This window comes from Acromyrmex echinatior, chromosome 4 (genome assembly GCF_024713525.1).
Source record: "Acromyrmex echinatior isolate Ae372 chromosome 4, ASM2471352v2, whole genome shotgun sequence".
Classification (NCBI taxonomy): domain Eukaryota; kingdom Metazoa; phylum Arthropoda; class Insecta; order Hymenoptera; family Formicidae; genus Acromyrmex; species Acromyrmex echinatior.
Window position 1 is genome coordinate 4074513 of NC_141855.1, and position 17094 is coordinate 4091606.

At 34.7% G+C, this 17094-nt stretch overlaps 1 protein-coding gene across 10 annotated transcripts in view; it reads right to left on the minus strand.

Annotated features, from left to right (window-relative positions):
• Positions 1 to 17094, minus strand: part of LOC105152941 (latrophilin Cirl) — a 476845-nt gene that overhangs the window by 50844 nt on the left and 408907 nt on the right. For all 10 annotated transcript variants that reach the window (XM_087406038.1, XM_087406030.1, XM_087406032.1 and 7 more), the window contains one exon: positions 4942 to 5128. In XM_087406038.1, the coding sequence (XP_087262164.1) occupies positions 4942 to 5128 (187 nt within the window). The remainder of the gene's footprint in view (positions 1 to 4941; positions 5129 to 17094) is intronic.

Here is a 17094-nt window from a genome sequence, read left to right on the forward strand (position 1 = left end):
ACATTACATAAAAGTTAAATTGAATGAGAAGCCTTAAAACATCCCAAATTTTCAGTACTCAGTTGTTGTACTAATAATGTTAATTAAACGTCTGCTCCAGTGAGAAAAAGAAATCATGAATTGGGGAGGGAAGAAATATTATCGATTATAAAATAATTAATACAATAATAATTATATATAAACTATTTGTTATAATTATTTGTTATAATATTAATGTTATGCTAACTATTTGCGTTTAATAAATATGCTTACTCCATTTTGTTTAAACCTTGACCAGAACCAGCAATTTTTTTTCTAATTAAATAACTAATAAATACAAATATATATCACACATATTAGATATTACGATAAACACAATGTAAACCGGTTTATTCAATGTTCCAAATATGGGATACATGAAAATTTATTATTCATAAACACTACTATTTTTATACAATTGCTAACTCCGATAATTACTAGAAACGGCTTACAATGTGTTAATACGATTATCGACCGTAAGGTCGCTTACTGTGTTAAAAGGATTTTAAGGGATACCAGGTAACCCAAGCGTCTTGTCCCAAATGTACATGCAAGTGAACATGCTTAAAACTCGGAGAAACCTATTTCAGACACCCTGTATTGAAAAAGCGCCGCAAAAATTGTTAATAAACTAAAAACAACATGAAACGAACGAAGCAACGTAAATAAAAGTTATTTGGTCATAAGTTCGATTTAATACGCTCAATTGGATTGTTGAATCAGCTTTTTCTCCCGTAATAATTTAATTCTGATTATTATTACAGTGACAAAGTTTTGTATGGACAATTGCAGAATACGATATTGCAATCAAGAGTAAATTAATAATAGAATTTGATATCCTACGGAGTGTGTATATACATATATGAGAATTATATATAATATATTATATAATTCTCTTGTTATACGTCACTTCAGAAATATTGATTTACAGAGATTTTTTTCTATTTTGTATTTATCAAATAACATTATATGGCATATAACTGAATAATTATTTCGGATCTCATTATGTCAAGTTTTTATATTTGATTAAAAAATCAGAGAATTAATCAATAATCCATAGAATTATTACCGATTATTTTCATAAATTATAACTATAGATATTACTATGGAGAGAATTTTCTTTTAAAATTTACCCTAAAAATATGGTAATTGTGGTACAATACAATATTTTAAAGATTTGTATCGTTATGCACTTCAGTAAAATTGATCAAACTTATTTGATACTTTATTGTAGTTTTATTAATAAATGAGAGAGATTTACATTAAAATTCTTCGAAATACAATGTTGTCCTCTATATATATTTTCAGGATAAACTCTAAGAAAAAATTCTCTCCGTGTATGAATAATTTTTTCAACTTGACAGAATACATAATTCTGCAATTATCTGTATTATACATTATGAAAGGAAGAGAGATACCACGTGAAACCGATGTCATTGATTTCGAGGATTCATCGATGATAAACGCTGATTCTCAAATGATTCCACGAGAGATGTGATGCATGGGCGCAAGTATTGATCGATCATACAACGTTTGTTTTAACGAAGAGTGGAACGTGCATCAAAGGCGTACGCAGCGATAATAATAATTTATCTCAGTATCAATGCATATATGGAAGAGTGGAATCATTCTGCGAGAAGATTAAAATTTACTGGAAACCGGGTTATCTCTTTTCGACGCAAATGAGCATCGCGAAATATCAATAGCCTTCGCAAATTGGACATGGATGTTCCGAATTTTTCGTTACTCCCGTTTTTGTTACTTCCATCATTAATGAGAAAAATATGTCGGATTGTATAATCCTGTTCTCCCCAGTATTCTATCTATACAGAAAAAAATTATTTTTCTATGATGATACGAGAAAAAGAGGAAGACAAAAAAGATGAAAATTCCATTGATAGAAATTTCAATCATAGAATGACAAATTAATTGAACGATGTTATATTTCAATACATTAATGAATTAAATGTTAATTTAAAATAAAATGTCAAATTTCAAAACATTATGCTTGTTTGATTCTTTTGAAAGCTGCGATCTAATTGAAAAAAATCTCAGTCTCTTAAACATATTTATTATATGTGAAAGTTTTAAAATGTTTAAATGTAGATAATTTTACTTTATGAGTGTGTAATCGCAAGAGAAATAAATAAATATACCGTTAATCTTACTTCATATGGATACAAATCAACAACTACTAAAAGTATAATTGTATTAATTAACTAATATAATTCATTGAGATTTGTTACTCTGTGATATTATAATGGATGCATGAATAGTCGTTTTCCCGATGAAAGGTACACAAATTAATTGCGTTAATATTAATTTGTGTAATTAATCAAAACTATTTTTGAGTTGGATCTTTCGATGTTAATCAAAATTTATAATTACATTTGGTTTGCCCAATTATTAATAACCGAATTAAAAAAGCTAAATATAAAATTTATTGAAAATATCTTTGATTATTTTATTTCTTATTCTTTCTATTTCACGAATCGTGCACGTATTTCATGTACATACATAATTTCGATCAATGTTTTCGATCAATGCTTCGCCTAAACATCACATTTTGTTAAATAATAAATGATAATCTGTATTCACACATTTTTTTCATTATGTAACGCCAAATTGAACCAAATTCTCGTTTCTAAAAATATAAAAAAAATCCCTGTAATTATGAGATAAATATTAAATAAACGTTATTAATTAAACGTTTTTGTGAATGCAGACTTATCATAATAAAAATAAATTTAAAAAAGCAGGAGTCTGAAGAAAGTAATTATTATTATATAAAATAAAAATTTTTAATGCATAAGATCCATTTAGACTCTCTAGATAGATGACTGTTTCTTAGAAGGATTAGTTCTATTAGATTGTAATTACATTGAATTTTCTATTAAATCTAATAATATATCTGTGTGTGATATATCGCTGTCAGATAAGAGATTTTCTTATCAAGAGAGTAGATACATGAATTAAGACATATAAAGAAAACCTTGCTTTTTATAAACGTTTACAATCAAATTAATCAACTATTCCGTGAAACAGTCGCCATCTATTGCATATCAAAGATTGAAAAATAAAAAAATCCGAGAATGTGTGTGAATAGTGGCGTAACTAGATGGACATGTGTGTTTTTCGCGATCCATCTATTCATATCATCTTACCCTACGCAAACATGTATTATGAGTAAAAATATCCTGATCTTAGCGTGTGTATTATACAAACAATACTGGCAAATTTCGTCTAACTTTCATCGTCCACCATTTTTAGTTACGCCTTTTAGAACGTGATATTCATATGGAGATCGCCGAAATTGTTTCGCTTTTTACTTTTTATAATTACAATATTGATAAATTTATTTTCACTTTCAACATTTTTTTCTTTTAATAAATCAAAATTAAGTGACTGACCTCCGGAATCGATGGATATACATATTCTTTACGATCACGATAATGAGGGACACGAAACGGATTCTCGCGAGGACCGTGATAGCGAAGCTATCGCTAATAGATACTGCGACTCTTCCTAATCGATCCATCGCGAGACGCGTTCTTCAATGGTCCAGCAATTGGCCAGTTCGCTCGACCATGTGAAGCGGTTCGCATCCGACTTCGTTTCCCTCATTCGGTTTTTTATTTCCTTACTCCCCCCTTTTAATATATGCTCCATTTTGTTGATTTAAAGGAAAAAGCTAAAGTGAGACAGGACTGGGAAGAAATGGCGCTCATTAGATTCCCTCGCTTTGAATAACTTACCGAAAACGAAGAACAACTCAATCGATGGCTGAATATTAATAAACGATATTAACTAATTTTAAGATTAACTACTTAGTTTTTATAGCTCGAATAGATATACTCAATTTATTTTTAACGAATAGAATATATTTGATCGCATTCTTTAATTCATTACTGATGCAAATCACACTACAAAATATCAAAATTCCATGAAAGATCACTTTCAGCGATTAGAGAAACGACGAATCGTAAGATAACATGACAATCTGATCTAATATTCAGTTGTGTCGATTTCGACGTCTCTTTTAATTGAGTATTGTGCATTGTTCTTCATTTTTTGAATATTTACAAGGGATCTATTGGCGCCACGCGAGCAGAATTGAACATTATTTCATTATAAAATATATATATGTTCGTAATGATCAATATACAATAAGATCTTGTATATATTGTGAAAATAAGCTCGATAAAAAAATATTTTAAGTATTACTCTTTTAGTTAGCGAATTCTGAAAGTGCTTTCTTGTAAAGTTCTTTTTCAAATGTTCCTTTTCCATAACGTATAGTTCCATATGCATCTAATACTTCATTAACAAATAATTGAGATCAATTAATGTAGTTCGTTGCTTCAGCAAAAGAATTGTGATAATTATCTTTTCTGGTAATTATCTCTCTGCGATTGTAAGAATGTAAAAATTAGTTCTGTTTTTCGCTTCATTGAACATTCACTTTGTTGAGAATTGTATTTGCCCGTAAGAAAATTAATTAAATTCCAATAATTACTTGCAATAACTCCTTTATTATGGATTTTACATCAACTGTGAACAAATAATTTTTCCTTTTACGTTTTAAACGTAATTTTTCAGATCGTCAAAGAATATGCTCAGGCACTGAAATACGTAAATACAAACAAAAGAAGGTGTTTCCCGTTGAGAAGACTGATATGACGATTGAAGGAGAATAGTTTATTAGTTTTTTTTTATTCAAGATCTTTTAATTTCCAGCATTTTCAATAATTTCATTTTCAGTTGTATATGTACGCATTTATCATTTATGAAACTATTCAGCTCTGCTCGCGGCATATCCCGGGAAAATAGAGATCAAAGGGGTGGGTGCTCACGACAAATAGATCAAAGTCAATCACAAAAAAAAAAAGATATATATACAGGCACGACGCGTGCAGTACTTACTCGTTGTTCAGCACGCGGAACGATCTGGGCGACATGCAGTTGACGCTCCACTCGGTGTTCCCGTGCTCGTTGCATATCGTGATGGAGAACCTGCCATAGTTCGCCCGTATCAAGTGGATCAGTTTTCCCTCGCCGCATTCGATCTCCAGCGTCTTGCCCTCGCAAGCGTATGCGGTGTCGTACCTCTCTGCAACAGAAAGCCCGATGCATTTTTTAGCCACTTTCGGCTATACACGAGACGCAGTAATTTGCATGCAACTGCACGCACGCTGTCGCAATGTACAGCTGCAACTCGTGGTGAATCGAATGTAGCGATTATACGCGCGCGGTCGAATCATTCGCGCACAGCCTCTGACGTCTGTTGCAGCATCCACATCGGTTTCCGCTTCCGGAAAATACTTCCGTATGTGCGAAAATCCTGGAGGATAGGAGTGCGCGTTTACTGATGGGATTATGTTGTTGCGATATTTAATCTGTTCGCATGGCTGCATTTTTGCGGTTTATATGTTGGTTAGCTTGTGCAGAGATTTCTATCTCCAACAAATTTTGCATTCGGATTATTTCCTGATGTGAAAAGAGTTTAACATAAAATATATTTCATCTCTTTTTCTTTGTGATGAATTATATATCTTCAATTTCTGTTTGAAATACTATGTGGAAATATTTAATCGCAAACATTTGAAATTTTTTATATTTTTAATGAATTTCGGAAAAACTTAATTTTAATTTTAATTTTATTTTCGTATCATTCAACAGAAAAAATATTATGCCTTTTTCTCTCTTAAAAAACATTCGATGCATTTTTTAAAGTACATATTCATTTTTATAAGTTTATCTTTTATGAGATTTAAAAATCCAAACTAAATTTTAGAAATTTTTCGTAATACTATGAGGATTAATTCCAAGTATCATGACAGTATATTCGACTCGTGGATAAAAAAATCTATTCCTTTCTTTTAAAACTGGCTAATGTAAATTCAGTTTATCAACACATTCGACGGAAGAGGTAAGGTATATAATATAATGCATAATATTCCAGCGTGATGTAAACGCTTCGACACGGAATTCAGCGGGTAAATTCGCTGAATTTGCTGGCGCCGCAGCATTTCCGAGGAAAGTCCTAACCGCGGACTAAACCAGCATTGTGGCGCGTCGGTACGGAACTAATGAACTCACGACGAGGCTTTCACGGACAGAGTTATTACACCACTCCCCTCTTGTCTCCTGCTCGCACAAGCTGTTGCTGCCCTCTTTCGCTGTCTTCTTCCTTCGTTCCCTTCATTCTTCGTTCCCTGAACATTATGTTATGGCAATCATTATACCTCCATCTAAATAAGCCTATACCTAGTTTCATATACACCTATCTTTCTTTCAACATCGTTACGCGTCCATGAGACACACTAATTTAGATATTTTTTTTTATATTGATATACATTCGACATGTGAATGTATAAGCTTAGATTATTGTTTAATATTTGAAATAATATGAAGGATTGATTATAAGGATTGAGTCCAAAGTTTTCTATTTGACGATATAAAAGATTCAATGATACGTGGACAAATTTTTTAATGATAGTACAGACATAGGTATATAAGTATTCTTTTATTGAAGTCATTAGTCGGCATATGTCCAGCCGTCATTACCGATCATTACGTAAAAGATCCTCGAATAAAAAAAAAAAATCATCTCGGATAGACGTCTACTTGCAGAAAATCCGAGAACAAAGCGACGGCTGAGTAACGACGCGCGTGTTTCGCGGTAAATTACTGCGTGCGTGGAAACGATGGCGGCGGAGGTCAAGGATGCGGCGAGATTACGGAGGGCACACAAGAGGAGTGCCTCGATTTAACGTCCCATTCGCTCGCTACGTTGGCCGATACCGACTTCGAACGGTGCGGCGCCATGTTCTGCGGTGGTTATAGGTCCGTTTCGCATCGTCGAGCAAGGTCGCCCTCTAAATTTCCGTTAATCCTGCGAATTCGGTCCAGGGAAGAGGAGCAACAAGAGCTCCAATTCCATTCCTTTCGGTGTCATTTACAATTAGTTCAAAAACTATGTCAAAGTCCCAAGTATTATTTTCATCAGCTGTTCATGATCAAATTTGTATCCTATCTTGAATTATCCGAATGAAGAAAGGTACATTGATATTTAATGGAAATGTTCGGGAAATTATTGGAGATAAAAATGAAAATGAATGTAATCTTACATCTGCAATATGTGTATACATATAAGTTAACTACGTGAACACATATATTACGTGCTGGATTTAAACTTTTTTTTTTTTCTGTCCGGATGTGGAGACAGAAAGCTTCTCAAAAGTAGGATAAAATATCGTTGTGCCAGCGTATTCTTGATAAAAATGGCAGAGGGCTGAGAAAGAGGAGGCAAGAAAAAGATTTATAACACGAAGGCAATTTCTCAGCTGCCTGTTTTTGCTCTTCACATCGCGATTAACGCTCGACTCGCGCCGTTATTCTCGCTGCAGTTTGTTCTCCGTTAATTAAGCGCGTTTCGATAACACCGTAAACGGCAGGTAATCGATATACGGCGTCATCGACATGCTCGATTAACCAGGTATGAGATAGAAGCGAGTACCGGGCGCGACGTGTGTTTCGATCAAAACGCTACTGCCATCGATTCGTCTAAGCGAGTCGCCTCTTCCCAATGAAGCTCGTCTGTTACATGCTCTTGTATCGTTTGTAAAATAATTCACAAGGTCGTGCGTTTGCATATCAAATTACCTCGGAGTTTAAGTTTTACGTAATAAAATTTTATTTTATATAGCTTTTAATTTACGCTTCGAGAGATATATTCGTAGCAGCGAAGCTGTTCAAAGTTGGGCAACTTAGAGACATCCCAAGACAGAGGTGAGATCTCTTCGCGGGAGAGAGATTCGTTGGAGAGTTCGCCTTCGGTCCCTTTAAATGCGCCCTGGATCCCAATATATGCGGTCACCGCTCGAACGCTAGGAAGACGTCGCCTCTCTCGGGAGCGGTGAGTTTCGAGAATCGCGTTGTACATATATACGTAGATGTTTCGACTGTGTTTCACTGTGACTCACCCACGGCGGATGCGCTTCGTCAAGTTCGAAGCACCGGAAAGCGAGAGGATTCTCTCTGTCTCTTTCTTTGCTCGTTGCGTTCGTGTAAATCTTCGGACTCGCGGCTGCGCTGGAACTCTCTCGAGAGTCCTTTCAGGCTTTATCGCCTCGCCCTCTGGAGCTCTCGATCGCCGCCGCCTGTGCCGGGTACGCAGCTTTCGAGTTGGTCATCGAAGTTCTTTGAGCGTGATTGAGGAGTTTGCAATTTTCCTCGAAGTATAGTGGCGTATTAATTGGTATTATTTCAAGTCTTCTTTTTCTTTTTGCAATATATATATATATATATATATATATATATATATTAGGTGTTGGAATTAATTCGTAGCGTTTTACAAGTGATGGGAAGTACTTTCATTAATGTATTTTTTAATGCTCATGTGAAATAAATAACATTCTTTCATTAAAAACGCTACGAATTAATTCCAACACCTAATATATACATACATACACAATGAAAAACAGTTTTTGTGCTAAAAATTGTCTTTGTTACAATTTCTATGTTAAATGTTTAACATATCCAACTTAATTTAATATAATGTAATTGTGTTATTTGACTATTTCGTGTTAAATTGATATTCAACATTTCTTAATGTTAAAATATTTATGAGTAAATAAACAAATAATAAAAATAATGTTTTTTTAAATATAAATTCTAAGATAAATAACTAGTATAAGTAGTATAGTTAAATCTCTTGAGTTAAATAACATTTTGTTATTTTCTACGTTTGTAACTTCCACGTTTATGTGTCAAAATGTGAAGTAATTTATTTTTATAATTTCAACGCAAACATGTCCATATCAACGTAATACTTAGTAAATAATAAACTTGAGTTAAATTCAATACATTTTCTTGAGTTAAATTAATTTACTAAATCTAGATTGTTTAGAATTTGAACAACTTCATCATCTTCAATTAATGATATGTTGAGTACAGACAATGGCGATCTATAGAAATGACAAATAATTCGCATTAATTGAACGTAATTTGACATTATAAATTCAATAGTGTAAAATGTGCTACATTTAATACAAATTTCCCATTTGTGTGTGTGTGTATATATATATATATATATGTGTGTGTATATACATGTATACTGATTTCATAGCAACTGTTTTATCTCTATTTACAGTTGAAATATTAAATATTAGTTATTATATTAAAATTGGAAGATTACCTCCTACATATATATTTTGCACAAATGAAAGATTACATCTATCTTTAGGAGCTTTTCTTCTCGCATCTCTAGGATTTCTACCTTAGAATGAAAGTTGTAGCTATGCGGACAAACGAGGCAAATGTGACGAGCCACATTCAACTTGGCGTAATTCGTTCCAACGCACAACGTCGAGCTCGTCATGAAAATTAGAGCCCGACCAGAACAAACACATTTGAGCTCTCCCCGTTGTTGAATGAGAGAATTATTGCACGGCCCCGCCGACATCGTTGTCGAAATGCCTTTTTCGCTACGTTTGTCCACCGCTGCACCCGCCACAGCTGCGGCTGACGCGTTATGCGTCATGCGGTCGCTACCGCGACCGAACTTACTGCACGCGGATTGTTTCGCGGGTTGTAAAACGCGTCGCCACTACGTGAAATCGAGCGGATGAAGCCCTCTCTCGGTATTTAACTCGAAAAAGTTGCAAACTCGAGCGCCCGACAATGAAATTATTATGCGCCCTTTTAGCCGCACTTCGCCGATGCACTCGTTACCAATGCGAATGCAACCGACGCGCATGCGTCATGTGACTGCGGTTAGGACGCGTACGATTCAACTTTGCGTGTTGTTTGACCAATGTATCGTTTAAGTACATCGTTTACGTCATGAGTATCTCGTTGTACATTTTAATTAATTATTATTACACGGTTGTAAAGCAAGGTTGTGTACTAATCTCGGATATACTTGGTTACGACTTGCTTTAGTTTATAAATATATAAATAATTAAAAACATTATTCTAATACAATTGAATTATGTTACAAATATCTAGATTTATAGTATCTAAATTAAGAATGTTGATATTATGAACACAAAGTAATATTGCAACTCCCTTTATTTTTTTTCTAATCAGAGAAGCATTTTCTATAATATATCATATTTATATCTTTACTTTACTGGTCAAAAATTGTGTGGATTATTTAAAAGTCGAACTTTTAAAATTAAGCAATGCCTAATTCACACAAATTATATTAGTATATTTGTTTATAAGAGAAACATTAATTCTGCAAATGGAGATCTAATTCTATAAAGTACCCGCGTGCCCAAGGCTTCTTTCAACGCGTTTTCAGTCTCGAGATCTCGGAGAATCCTTTCTTGCGCGGTTTCCAGTCATCTATCCTCTTAGGAGCTAAGTATAACGCCGTGAAATTTCCATTGAAATTACTTACTCGACTTCCCGAGGAGAACAACGGCTGGCTTCGGCAGAAATGAATTTTTCTTATATATCACCGCGCGCGCTTCTTCGCTTTAGAACCGCCTTACATTATTAATGCCCCTCTTCCTAATCAAAAATGCATTATATTTTCAATATCATTATTCCTTCGTACTCTACTAGCGCCGTCTCATGAACGTCTTTTTTAAACAGCAGTCTACTTCGCGGAAATGATAAAACTGAAATTTTTCTTTCCAACCATCGCATGAAAATAAATATTATTTAATATGACGCTATTTTAATCCTTTATTAATGCATTACTTATATACACCTTTGATATGAAATGCAGTTAATTATAAAAGTACGAAATATATTTAATTCGAGTCATCATCATAATAATAATAATAATAATAACACAAAGGATATTTTACACTCTAAATTTCTTGTAGTGAAATCTCAAAAGAATGAAAATACAATCGCTCTTGAAAACAAGTGAAAATATTTCATTTTTTGAAAAGGAGTGACAATTTTCACTTCAAAGAAGTAAAATTTTCCTCCAAAAAAAAATGAAATTTTTCTCTTTCGAAGTGAAAATTCATTCTAAAAAAAAGTGAAAATTGTCACTCTGCTTCAAGAAGTGAAGGATGGTTGTATTTTCATTTTCCTGGAGTGTGATTTCGCCGCAAGAAATTTAGAGTGTATAAAATTAAAAAAATATATTCTTTCGTTTAACGGAGATTAAATTTTTCTACAATAAAAAATTGCACTGTATCACTCGATCGATATCTCAATGCTGATATCTTTTCGACAAATTCCAGGCGCTGCGACGTGCGGTCGTCGTGCCGTCGCATCGCGCCACGTCGTGGCGGGCATTCTCGTGAAGGGGAAAAAGAGGAGAATTGCAGTTTACCATTAATGACTCCAAGTAATAATATATCGGAGGCCCGCCGCGGTCCGTACCTCCCGCTGCCGCGGCGGTCGACTTGAAAGGGCCGACCTAACAGCGGGATGTCGTCAGCCCGCGATGCGGTCTCAGACCTCAAAACCTTTACAGTCTTACTGCGCGCACGGCATGTGTACATACCCGTCGTCGATGATGCCCCGTTTGAAACACTGCTAGAATATTGTTGCGGAGGAAATCGTTACATTCCGTTCCCTTCGATATTTTTCTTGTCTCTCTCCTTTCCATTCCTATCACCTCGTCGCATCCACCCACGAGAACTATCTAAAGATCGGTTTCAGCGGATTCGAAAGGTCGACCGCGGCGAATGCTGAGTCTCGATCAATATGCCTACGCATCTAAATTGAATGTCGATTCGGCGAGATTTGATTAGCCCAAGGTGTATCAAATGTCGTATGTTCTCTAGCAGTTTACTTATAAACTTTCTGACGAGACCAAAACTGATAACGAATTCGATTAGACACACTGTGCGCATTGGTATATGTTGACCTTTAAGTAGATAGATGGTTACAAACACTCTATGTATAATTATCTTAAAAACCTTGTTCTAAAGAAAAAAAAAAAAGAAAAAAAATTGTCCAGAAGTCTTGAAGTTAATTATTTTTATATTTCTCTATAAATAATGTAATTTTATTTTATAATACTGTTAAAAAGTACAACTATAAAAATAAAATTTGTTTGGGGTGTTCTGAGCACCCCACTTACTTATCTAAAGGTTAAAGCAGTTTTACACAAATCTTCTAATCTGAGTGTAAAATCTGAATATAAAATGCCTAAATGATAAAATACCTGATATTTTATAAAATATAATAAAATATATTGAGAATTTCACGGTTTCATATAATTTATATTAAACTTTTTTACGCCAATTTATATACAACAGCTTTAATGTGCGCCAGTGCATTCAATCAAGTTTGCTATGATATTTTTTTACCAAATACCTTTTGACCTACGAGTTTTTTTTTAAGTGGTAAGTAAAGGAAATCTCGCAATTAATTTCTTACAATATGAATAGATGAGCAAATCTTATTTACATAATTTTAGCTGTATTTAATTTTAGCGGAATTTTAATTCAAGAATCAGTTGTTATGACAATTAACCAAACTCATCAAATTTATAACGTCGTGTATTAATATTAAATTCTTGTCGAGCATTGTCTCGTCTCTTTTAGAATATTTCTAAAATGTAACTTTCTACAGAAATTACTTTAATTCCGCATAATATACATATACATTTACGCAAAATGTGTAGTATGCAAATATGTTGTAACACAATTTTCTGCATTCAGCTTTTTGAAGACGTTACATAAATAAAGGTAACAATACCGTAGAATCCAAACGTTGTTTGGATAAATTGTCGGAACTCTCTTAGGGAAACCACGCGACGTCGAAAATTCCGTGGGGATGGCTCAGCCCGTCGATGCCGAATGACGCGATGTCGTGTCGTGCCGCGTCGTGTCGGCGTCACATAGCGTCGCGTCCGAGAAGGTACCCGTTCCAACATTCCGCCAGTCGAGTAATATCGATTCCGTCGAAATTGCCGGCGGCCTGGAGCTTGTAATCGTGGGCGGAGTTAATTGACGCGCGACACGCGAGACGTATCGCCCCTCTCTCCCCAACGAGTTACGATTCAATTTGACGGGGGATGCAATTGCGTCGGGGCGACGATAACCAAAAAGTACTCCCCCCCCCTCCTCCCCCCGCTCTGTTTCTCCTACCCTTGTTTCATCCAATGCAAACTGCACAGACTGCAGCGAATAACACCTGACGCCCCATGTGCGGGGGCTAATGCTCTCTTCTATCCGCTTCTTATAATTTATTCGACCGTCGTAAATCAGTCAAGGGGAGGGGGGGGGGGAGCGGAAGCAGGGGGCCCGACGTGCAACCGGGACGTGCAACAGGCCAGCGCATGTAAATTCACCGCTGTATGCACCCGTGCAGCTTGTAAATACACACGCGAATACCGTGCCGCGTCGCGCCTGCCCCGTCCTCCGTGAATTGATAATGTAATTAGAGCGGCGAAAAAGGATTAGCTTGAATTAGAAATCCTGCCGTCTGGGCCTGGCTTGGAATGAGAAGGAACAGGTAGGACGGGAGGGAGAGGAGAGGTGAAGAGGATTGGGCGCGTAACCGAGGCGAGTCTCCACGGAGGACTTTGATTTATGCGTCCCGGGAGCGCCTCACGAAGTGCAGCAGCCGTTGCAGCCAAAGATGCATGGCCGAGCGGAAAGCCAAGCGAACTTGCGTCTCCATAATGTTACTCCCGATCGATGCGAGGGAACAGAAAGAAGGGCCGTATCTGCTGCTAATATCATCTATTGTAAATTTGACTGCTGTTAGTTTGGTGGAAATATCGTTCGATATCGTAGTTTGCGAAAACCTGTTAATTATGAAAGATTATTTCAATTTCTTTTTAAATTGTGTTAAATAATTTAATTTTAAAAAAAAGTTTAGTTTATTTTCAGATTAGAATTAACTTTCTATACCTAAAATACGATTTCATTTCAATTCGCTGTATTGTATCAACTCATTAGGAAAAAGAAAATTAAATTTATAAAATGAAATGAGAAAAACCGAGGAAAGGGCAAATAAAAAAAAGTGCATCGCTCACAAATGATAAACCTTGTGAAGAAACATATATTTCTCTCGGTATAATATAATTCTATAAAACAGAATTGAAACAAATAGAATAAAGTAAAATATTAATAAATAGAGTAATAAAATATAAAATAAATATTGTCATGATCGGAAATAAAAATCGCGAAAAAAGAAATGTTCATTTTCTTTTTGCAATTTTGAGTTTACATTACATTGATGGTTGGTAGACGAAAATACCTCGTTGCTGATAAAGGCTCAACGTATTCCGTTATTTATACACGCTCGTGCATTAAACGCGCGTGCGAAGTGTCCGTTTCATCCCGCGGGATCGATCCTCCATTCGAGAGAGCCATTCAATGACCATTGCAAATCCTGCGCGCTCTCTTGCGCGCCAACAGTCATTTCTCACGTGCACTATTTTTCGTCGTCGCGTTTTGCATGCGAAATAGCGTTTCATTCTTCATACTCGTTCATTACGGAATTGCGATCAAAAGAGACCCGATTACATCGGTGACTGTATCGGCACAATTTTTTCTACGAGCGAATACGGTTACGTATATGATATATTCTGATATGATATGCAGAATATCTTTTGCAATAGATACATTTTTCACTTTACTTTTAAAACCTTTTAACCCGAAATCAGCTAAGAAGATTAATTAAAGTTAAAACTTTAATTTAAATTAATATTATAAAGAAAATAATTACAATAAATTTGAAAATATTTGACAATTGACATGTCTTCAGCGATTTATATATGTTATTCTATAATTTTGCATTAATATTTAGAATTTTAACGGATTTAATTATTCACTTAAATATAAATTCACTTCAAATTAAGATTTCATTAAAATAAAGTATTTTTAATAATAAATAAATTGAATAAATAAATTGAGAGCACAGTTTGTGCTATGGATTTGTATTTTTAATTTTATTTTATTTCTTAAAATTCCATAATAGTTTGAATTTCCATGCAAGAAAAATCGAATTGGATTTTGTCAAAGGAAAAATATCCCGTTCAGTTTTCAATTCAATGTAAACTTTTCTAAAACTGACCGTTAATTCGGTACTTTATTCAAGTTTGCCAAAGTGTCCGACGAGCGATCGTGAAAAAAAATTAGATACGCGGGCGAACAAAACGACGTTCTGTGAAACGTCATTTCTATCGCGCGGGTCATCGATCAGGCGACGCCCGCGGACGCCGATAACCGATATCGACGCGCGGGCGTCAGCGTCCGCGAGCGACATTCATCCGCGCCGGATGCGCTTTTCTGCGATCTTTTACTTTTTTCCGGATCGGAATAACGATTTTTTGTAACGATGTCGTAATACCGGAGCGGCGAGCTCGCAATGGTTACATCCTCGATGGGACACGGGAATGAATACCTTTGCCGTATACTACAGCAAAATATTTTTATTTTTCGTACAAAAATCGTAGCGAGATGTAATAATATAATATTAAAAAAGAGTGTACGTAAAACGCGTATTTATTTAAAAAAATACTCAAAAGGCGACTTATTCAAAATAATCTGTTTGTATAATTGCCGCTCAGTTCACTTGCTGATAAATCCACTATTACTGCTCAGAAGAAACGGAAATAAGAAATCGATTATTGATACACGTTATCGCAATGACGTGTCACTTAGGACAGCACCGCGTAATCCAAGCCATTGCTTGGTCAGCCTATTTAGAGGCGATCGTATTTCCCATTCATAATATTTTCATTCCAAGGTAGTGTGCGCGATCCAATTACATCGACAGTAACACCGGTTCTCATTGGTCGATAATATCCTGCACAATATACCGTATATGTTTACACCACATATGTGCGTGTTTGACAACTTCGATATTCGATAATAAACATAATAATTAATTAATACTTTTTAGAACAGCGTATTATTTTCGATGCGTACAAATTTGCTCTTGCGTTGTTATACAGCATAAATATAATATACACGAAAATGTTAATACACACTTCGTACGTAAATTAGTATGTATAATCTGATTTCTGCTGCGTTGTTTTGCTGTGATCTATACGCAGTAACGGTCGATAACCTGATTACGATTCGTAACACGAGTTGATTCGTATGACAAATCACGAGTTAGATTTCTATAGATATCATAATAGCTAATTCTAACTAATATTTTAACATCAATCGATAGCGAAGTTATATCATAAAGGAACGATGTATAATGGCAATGTATAATTACTTGTGTTCAATCAGTCTTTAATTATTTTTCTCGAATTTTATTACATAGTCAATCTCTTTGTTCGATGTAAATGGTTTATTTCACAATAAGACCATACATGTAAAATAAAATTAGTGTTTCATTATTTATTGTCCCACGTTCTTTTTTTTTAAATAGAATAAAGGCTATTTTAAATTATTACTAAAGCATGATAATACTTTGAGCGTTATTACATTATTTAAATCAAAGAAAGGCGAAAGAGGAAAAGCAATAAAATAATCTCTAATAATAAGTCAGCGGGATCAAATAAACGAAGTCAAATCGAACCTACTCAATTATTTAGTATCTATTTCGTACTAATTTGTACCACCAATAAAAATTTTATATCTCGTGCTATTTTGATTTTGAATAAAAAACGTAGCACTGCTAGCTTAATATTAAGCTAACAAACTCACATAAAAAAAGAAAACAAAGGGAGAAATGCAAAGAACTGGATTTATATATTTGTATCATCAAGAAAAAAGTTAATATATTAAACTCATAAAACAATTAACCTTCAATTGAGTTTAATCTTGTTAGTTTCATGAGTTCGTATCACAGTACCGACTCTGTAGGTCGACCCGTCTGCCAACTCTGACTGCCGATTCATAATAGATCTATTACAATGAGTCAGCCTCATGGTAATTGGTTCATTATGGATCGACAGTCAGAGTTGGCAATCAAGTCGATCTGTAGAGTTGATAATCTGATATAGACTTAATGTATTCTTCGTTAAGAGCAGAATATGTCCCAGTCGATATGTCCCACAATCGAAGTGCTATAATTATTTATATCAAAATGTAAAGTTTCAGATTTTAGACTTCAACCATTCCTTTGCACAATTATTTAATTAATTCACATTCTTAATTTTCTTTATATGATTTTACACAAAAATAT